Source organism: Ammospiza caudacuta, chromosome 11 (assembly GCF_027887145.1).
Source record: "Ammospiza caudacuta isolate bAmmCau1 chromosome 11, bAmmCau1.pri, whole genome shotgun sequence".
NCBI lineage: Eukaryota > Metazoa > Chordata > Aves > Passeriformes > Passerellidae > Ammospiza > Ammospiza caudacuta.
Window position 1 is genome coordinate 8,973,813 of NC_080603.1, and position 8,057 is coordinate 8,981,869.

General features: G+C 41.1%; 1 protein-coding gene across 1 annotated transcript in view; it reads left to right on the forward strand.

The window, feature by feature from the left end:
• The window catches only part of INPP5D (inositol polyphosphate-5-phosphatase D), a 44,807-nt gene extending 43,450 nt beyond the window's left edge, over positions 1-1,357 (forward strand). The window contains exon 27 of the mRNA XM_058812015.1: positions 397-1,357. Coding sequence (XP_058667998.1) covers positions 397-399 — 3 coding nt within the window. The 3' untranslated portion in view covers positions 400-1,357. The remainder of the gene's footprint in view (positions 1-396) is intronic.
• Positions 1,358-8,057: the final 6,700 nt, after the last annotated feature.

The window sequence follows — 8,057 nt, forward strand, 5'->3', positions numbered from 1 at the left end:
GATCCTGGCCAGACAGCACAAATCTGTAGTATTGGGCAATGGGCTTTGCTGTAAGTAATAAACAGATGATTAAAAGTAGTTAGTAGTTAGTGGTAAACACTTAGCAACTTAGAACAGCGTGTCCAAAACCAGTACTGAACCCTGTACAGAAATAATCAGACATATACTTTCCTGGGCTGGTGGGTTTATTTGTTGTGGTTTGGTTTAGTTTTGTGTTGTTTTTTGGGTTTTTTTCAACAGAACACAAGAGCTGTATGAGGAGTAGGGGAGGCCTTAGCAAGTGCATTTGGGAGAAAAAGCCCACTTGAGCAGGCTGTAGGGTTTTTTCTTTTCCATCTGCATCAAAACTTGTAAGATTGACAATATACAAGCTGATGTCTTTTCTTGTCTCTACAGTGAACATGACACAGCGGCTGGTGGTACTCTAAGAGGAATCCTGATGGGAAGAACAATGGAGTCTACTGCTTTGTTCACACTGATGTCCTCTAGTCTGGTTCTAAAAAAGACTGAGGAATTTTATTTTTGAGGGTGCAGCCCTCCCTGTGATTATGAAAATGTTCTAGCTGAGAAGCTTATCCTATGTTGCTCAGACCAAGAGGGGCCGGGACCACAATACCAAATGCAAGTTATTCTTTTGAATGTCACTTTGGTACTTCCATGTAAAGGTGGGTGGCCAAGTTCATGCATTAGTAAATGTTTTGGAAAAGAGGACAGTACGGTACAAGGACTAGGAGATGGAAAGGGTGCATTGAAAAAAATACCCTTCCCACAAAAGCAAGGTTTCTATTTTGTGTTACAGGATTCCTATTAAAGAGTGATATGTAAAAGAAAGCATCTTAAAAGCGGTACAGCTCCAAAAGCATGTCCTATCCATGCAGCAAGGAGGTCAGGGAGGGTGGGGAAAGAGTCTGAATAGCAGATACTGGTGCAGGTCACACACCCTCAGTGGAGCCAGCCTTGCCTGGAGCTCAGGGCTGCATCCCTGCACCATCCAGGGGACACAGCAAGTGAGGGCCAGCCCATGGCACTGCAGCTCCTTTTCCTTCAAGCAGGCCCTGCTTTGATAGCCCAACAAACAGAGGGAAACACCAGAACCACAGGCAGAAACAGGGGAAGGAGAAGGGCCCATGGGAGCCCAGGAGTAAAACTGCCTGCAGGGGCAGATAGCAGCACCCCAGCCTGCCTGGCAGCAAGCACTCTGCTTTGGAGGACACTGGCCAGCTGGTTTTGGAGCATTCTTAATAGACTAATGCTGACCTTACTGTACACTTTTGTTCACTGAGAATGAATAATGTTAACATACTTTTAATTTCTGTTATATTCGTGTTAAGTATTAATGCTATGGTTACTATTAGACTAAGCCTATTGTGACTTAATCACTGTTATTGTTTCCATGTTGATTACCTTAAAAATAATAAAATAGTCACCCTTCTGGTCATTCTTTATTGAAAATTCAGAACTACCTGTCACAAGATTCAGCTTTAGGTGGGTGTTACACCAGCTTGCTCAGTGAGAGTAGTCCCTGCCCAGAGAAAACACCAAAGGCACCAAGGAGAGCAGGGAAGGCACGACACGGACTGAGAATGCATCCATCTGTCTGCACAGACCTTCTGTGGATATAGCTGCTTTGAAAACTACAGGACCTGTGAGCAGGTACAGTTACTAATGGTGTGAGTGTAGACAAGGTGCAGTAATTTTACTGGAGGAGAAGGGGCCAAGCACAGGCTTGTGAGAATGGGTGGAAAAGGACAACCTGCAGGTAGAAACCTTTCAAGAAGAGATGATTTTTTGCTCTGCAGGTTGGAGTTTCAAGGCATCAATACTGAAGCACCTGGGTCTACAACCTACAAATCAGCAAGAGAGACCATGAGCTTACACTCCTCTTGCTTTATTCAGTAGAATTCTCTCTGTGTAATCACCATAATTCTGTGTATTTTGCTGGCCCTGAGGAGCATTTCACTTTTCCAGGTTGCAGAAGAACTTCTGTGGCCACCTGGAGCAGGTGAGCTTTCTGTCCAATACAGAGAGTTAGATCAGCTCTCAGTAATTCTGGGCTGTGTTCTTCTATGTGTGGAGATGGAAATGGGATGAGCTTTCTATTTAAAAAAAAAATCTTCTCAACAATGAGACAAGCTCAGATTTTTTTGTTTTATCCCTAACTCCCTAAACTATAAAAAATTAAATCCCCAAAGTCTAGAAACTAAAAGCTGGATATAATACAAATATAGCTTCTTGTGTAAACATTCTCCTGATTGAGAATGCTGCTTAAATTGTGCACAGATTTGCAGATGAACAGATTTTGAGAACACTGGACTTGCTAAGGCATAAAAATCTATCCAGGTACTTAATTTGGTCTGTCCTTTAGAAAGGCATGTTGCTGGGGAAGAAAAGCAGCTCTCTTCCAAGTTTCCAGCAGAAAAAAAATACATTCCTATTCCTATGCTAAAAATGGGTTGCCTACCCACTTGGGGTTCCAAAGACAGTCTGATGGAATGGTGGCAAATACCACCAGACTTTGTGCAAGTGGACAGTGTTCAAAAGAAGGCTCTGTAAAGAGCTTTCTGAAGCCTCTCTGGATGAGAGTCTTCTCAGGTGAGCAGCTTAGACACGGAGTGGAGAAGTGGGATAAGTGGTGAGACACTACACAGTGTTTGTCTGTGTGCCCAGACTAGCTGTGCCTTGGGATGGTAGAAGTGATAACCACAGCTGTGGGAGCTTGGCAGATGTTAATATCATAAAATTGAATTGAACAAATAAGTCTGGTGCTTCTGTTTGTTATATTTAATTTTTAATTTCTGTCACAAAGCCTCTAAGATGACATCTATTGGTTTTACTGCCCATGTCTTGAACAACATGAAAGCAGAACTGAACACAAGCTGCTACTTTTTCTGATGTCCCTGAGCCTGACTCCCTCTTTCCCAACTAGGCACATTTCTCTAACCTCTCTGCTGTTGTCCAGTTGAGTTGGTACAGGCAGTATGAGCAAAAGACATAAACTGAAGGATATGAATTGTCCAAAAATGTACTGATTTTCCCCAGATGTATTATCTATCCATAACCTTCCGGCATCCTTTATTTTAAGTTCTTAAAATAGCTGGAGTCTTTTTGTACTTATTTCCATGGAGACCCAGCTGTCAAAAATGCTTGGAAGTTCCCAGCTACAGGATATTATGTTGCAGAACACAGTAAGTCTTAAACCCCCCATTTCCTGCCTGCACCTGTTGCACCTAACACCAGTTTCCTTGTCCTCTCAGTGCACAACCACCACAGGGCACCTTTAAGCCTTTTCCTGAGATGTTTTCTTCCTGATAAAGGTATGTCTCAGAGAAAATGGCTCAAGGAAGAGGAAAAACAGAAGGAAAACCAAATTAAGGTGAGTTACTCACTCCAAAATAGCAAGGGGATAATTTTAATGTTAGAAATTATGTTGCTTAAGCCTGTAATCTACTGGGACCAAGCAGCCTTTTTCTGTACAGCTTAAGACAAACCATTTAGTCAGTATCCTCCCATTTGTTTTTAAAATGAAAGCTTTGCTAAAATTTTACTATGTTTTTCTGTTGTCCTTGTGATAATACAATAATAGTCCATGTGATTGAAGGGATGCATTGTCCAGAAATTTACTGATTCACCCCCAGACCAAGCTCCTTATTTTTATAACATTGTGGAGGCTCAGATGTTTATGTGTTAATGAACTGTGGGTGTCAGGACTAACTGACCAAGGTGACGCAGGACAGTTCCCAGAGACCTCCTCACCAGTATCAGCAGATGGATTGGAAATAGACAATAGCCAGATATTTCGCTTTTATTTCTGTAATCTCTTCCAGAGAGAAATTGACACTTTCCTCTGTGGGACATCTTCCAACAAGGCTCTGTCCCTGCTGTCATTTGTGATGTTTCTTGCTGATGATACAGATCAAAGGTGCAGCCAGTGGGCTGGGCTTGGGGAAGTGACGGGTGCTGCAAAGCCTCTCCATCATCAGCTACATCCACTTCATTGGTGCGGTGCTCATGCGGTTGAGGCTGAAGTAATTAAGGACAGGGTCAATGGCTTTGCCTCTCTGTGCCCAGCAGGCACTGTCTCACATGCTGGTCACACCTGCCACCAAAAGGCTGCTGCAGTCCCCAGTGCATTCCTGCAAGGCCCAGGGAAGGATTCATTATGCAAGTGCTACAGAATAAGCCAAATACTCCTTTCAATGTGCAGGAAAGATGTTAGCTGCAGAGGTACGAGATGTTCTTTCTAAATATATATGTAAGCAAACATCAAGTTATTACTCACATGAATATGAAAAAGATCCTCCTAACTCTACAGTGTGTGCATGGTGTTGTTTCAAATGAGGATTCTAATAAGAAGTATTTTAAGATTGCATTTGTGTTAAACTACTGAATTTTCTCAGAAATTCTTTCACAGTTGAATCCCTGGTTGACAGAAGAGTGAGATTTCTTTTTGCCTACTGTAATTTGCTATATTTTTTCTGCATTATCTTATTATGCATCATCACAAAGCATTATCTCATTATGCATCACCAAATTTCCCTGAACTTCTGTTCTCAGTTCATTACCATTATTCAGTTTCATTAATTTTATTTGCAGATAATCTTTGTTCTAGCTCCCAAGTCAGCTAAACTAAAGGATACTTCAGTGTACCCTTTTAGATAAAAACTAACTGACATTCTTCTGTAGCTCTCAGAAAACTGTGATCAGAACTGTTTTATAACCCCAGTATTGCATCACAAAAACCACACAACAGGGTCTGCTGAATGTGATGCTTGGACTGGAGAATTTCCAGAGGCCCATCCAGACTCAGCTATTCCATACTTGTGTGGTTCTCTTTAACTGAGACTATTCTGTGCCAGGGATGGTAATCTGCTACACATTACAGTTATTATTAACACTTTACTGCATTTTTTCCCAAGGTCTGGTCTAGATTACATAGAAAACAAATTAGTCTCTCTTATCATGAAGTATTAGATTACATCATAACTAATAAAGATGGCACAGAACAGGCTAGTGAATGTTGGGCTGGAGAGAGAATGCATGGATGGAAAGGGATGAAGGTGTCCAGCAACATGCAGAAAGGTTACAGAAAAGCAACAAAGACCTTGTGGAAGGAGAGGGAACCCAGCAGAAGGGATGTAAAAGCTCTCTCTCAAAGAAATAGGTCAGACAAGGGAAGAAAGTAAAGGTAGCAAAGAGACTGGAAAATAAAAAGACACCTTGGCAACAGAAAGGATGAGGAGTTAGCACAGAATTTAGGTCTACTTCACAGTAATTTGCATCTTGACATTATGACTTGAAATACAAAGAAAATGACCAGGTGTGGGACATGTTCCCCCTTTTCAAAGGTAAACTGAAGATCCAAAACAAAGCTGAATTTGAAAATTGAGCCTCACTTTGGGAAGAACACTATCTAGTATCTTCCTGGAAAATTAGCATTTCTGGTTCCCAGTCAGGAAGCAGTAAAGGATGTAGGTTAATCTGAGCACCAAGTTTCAGGGAAACATCCCATCAGAACCTGCTCCACTCACCTCAGAGCAGAGATCTGTTCTGTCACCTGAGTGTCATTTACAACACAGCCAGCTCAGAATCAGAACTGGGCAGGAGGGGGCTCTGATGGGACGCTGCAGTCCATTCATCACACCATCAAAGAGTAAAATACAGAAATCAGACTCACTACAAAACCCTTCACCATCTTTTCAAGTGGCCTTATAATCCTCCAGCAGCAGAGATTCTCATCTGCCTCAGGGAACCTGTTCCAAGCTTTACCAGCTTTTACCAGCCCTTCCTCATCTCTAGTGGCCATTTTTTGGGTTAACTTTAGGCCCTTTCAATGTAATCCTGTCCTATATGAACAAGCAGATCAGGGCATTGTCTCAATCTTCTGACATGCATATTTACATAGTACTGTCATGTTTCCCATATGTCTTATCCTTGTTAGGGTAAACAATTCCAACTGTCCAAGTCTTTCTTCTGGATCAAATCGCCTATATACATTTGTCATTCCTGCTGGGCTACTTTGATATTCTCAGTTCTTCCTGAAATGTGCTGGCTAAAGCTGGACACGTCTCCACCAGAAGTCCTGCTTTTCCCTCTATGGATGTGGAGTGCCAAATTCCTTGGAGGCACAGTTTTTGTTTCTTCACTGCAGAAGGAGCTTTCTGACAAGCAGGCTAATTTGGTCGTCTAAAATTTTTACTTTTGAATTAAAGTGTTGAACAAATTGCCAGATTTGGATGCTGCTGGTGGCAGAAAGGTGCTTCAAGTGAAAAAGCCACTTTCAGCCAGAACAAGCTGTTTTGTCACACGTTCTTACAGTTCTTGGGGATATAAGAGGAGAGCAGGATGACAGATGATAACATGGAGCAGGGATGTGCTATTGGAATGACTTCCAGAAACCTCAGATATATTTAAGAATATTGTATTGGAGTGGGAAAAGCATTGTTAGCAGGTACTGTAAAGAAAATCAGAATGTCCTGCCCACTACAGAAATCACAGACTACAGAAAGGTAGACATCTGTAATGTAGTGTGATTTTTATAAATTCAAACATATACAGATGACAATTTAAGTCCTTCCCTTGGAACATTCTAGCTGCTGCTGTAAACAGTAAAATGTGTAATGTTTGATATAATTCATTTATCCAATGCTTGAGGACACACTTTTTTCCCCCCCATGTCTTTTCTACTCACACTGATTATTTTTCCTGCCCTGCTGAAAGAAATAGAGGACAATTATTTTCCCTCCCAGTCTTAGTGAGAAAAGCCTGCTCTCAATAATGAGCTGAAGGATTTTTTTCTGGAGGGGCTAAAAAAAAAGCAGAGGGTTGGCAGTTCAAACTCAGTGAGGAACTTTGGGGCTGATTATATATTAAAGCCAAGGTAGAAGCCTCAGGAGAGTAGTTATTCAGTCTGATCCTTGTATTTCTGTATCTTTGACTTTCCCTTTTCCTCATGCTTTGATTGCTTTCCTCTTTCCCTGCAAAGGATGAAGACAGAGAAGAAGATTTGACAGGATGAATTGCTCTCAGCACTGCCCTTCAGGAGTTCAGTAATATAGCTGTAGAATTAGGACTTAATCTTACGGTTATTATAAACGATCCAGACCCTGAGTGGCAAAGAGTTACAAAAGTTTTATTGAGAACAATAAAAAAATTCACAAAACAAAAGGGACAGCGCTGGGAGTGTGGACCAAATGCCAGAGGCTCGTGCACAAAATGGCAGCTCCGCCTTTTATACACCAGTGTTGTATCAGCTTTATGCATATTTATTTTGATTTTACACTGTCCCACCCCATGGCACTCTTTTTGGCACTGACAGAGCTTTGTCACTGTGGTCATCAAGGTTATCATTGGATGGAGTTCTACTCCTCTTAAGGACGTGTCTCAAAGGTTTAGCTAGCAACAGTCTGTCCAATGCGAACTCATAAATCCACATTAAAACATACAAAACCATCCTCACAACTAGGCCATTGTAACAACATCAACCACTTTATATCATTAATATTAAACATAATATTTAATATCAATTCATATAATACCCTGTGAAAGGGTATTCCCATTAACTTGTTTCTCACATAGGTACAGGTAATTTTAAGTTTTTAAACAACTAATTTGATTTTATGATGTATAGTAGAATGAAATAGGCTATGTGATTACACTTTGCCAAATCAACTTTACAGAGAATGCACACAACCTCGTGCATTGTGTACTTTGTAAGACAGAGCATGAACTATTATTAACTCAACCAGCAGCACACTCTCCTCCTGTCTAATAATGTAGTGAATCATCTATTTCACGCTGTTACAATTTCATAATTGCATCTTCATTTACTTACTCAAAAGAAAAACAAAGCAATTTAGGCAGTCCAAGACAAAAAGCATTATGAGTTCTGCCTGCTTCTAATTAAATTACAATAATATGGTTACCTAACACATTACTTAGGAAGTTAATGTCAGGAAAATCCACAAACACCAGAGGCTTATGTCTAAAAGGAGGCAAAGGAGTCCTTCAACTTTATTCAAATAAAGGGAGAGAGTCCACCGGGCCACGCACCTGCAGGC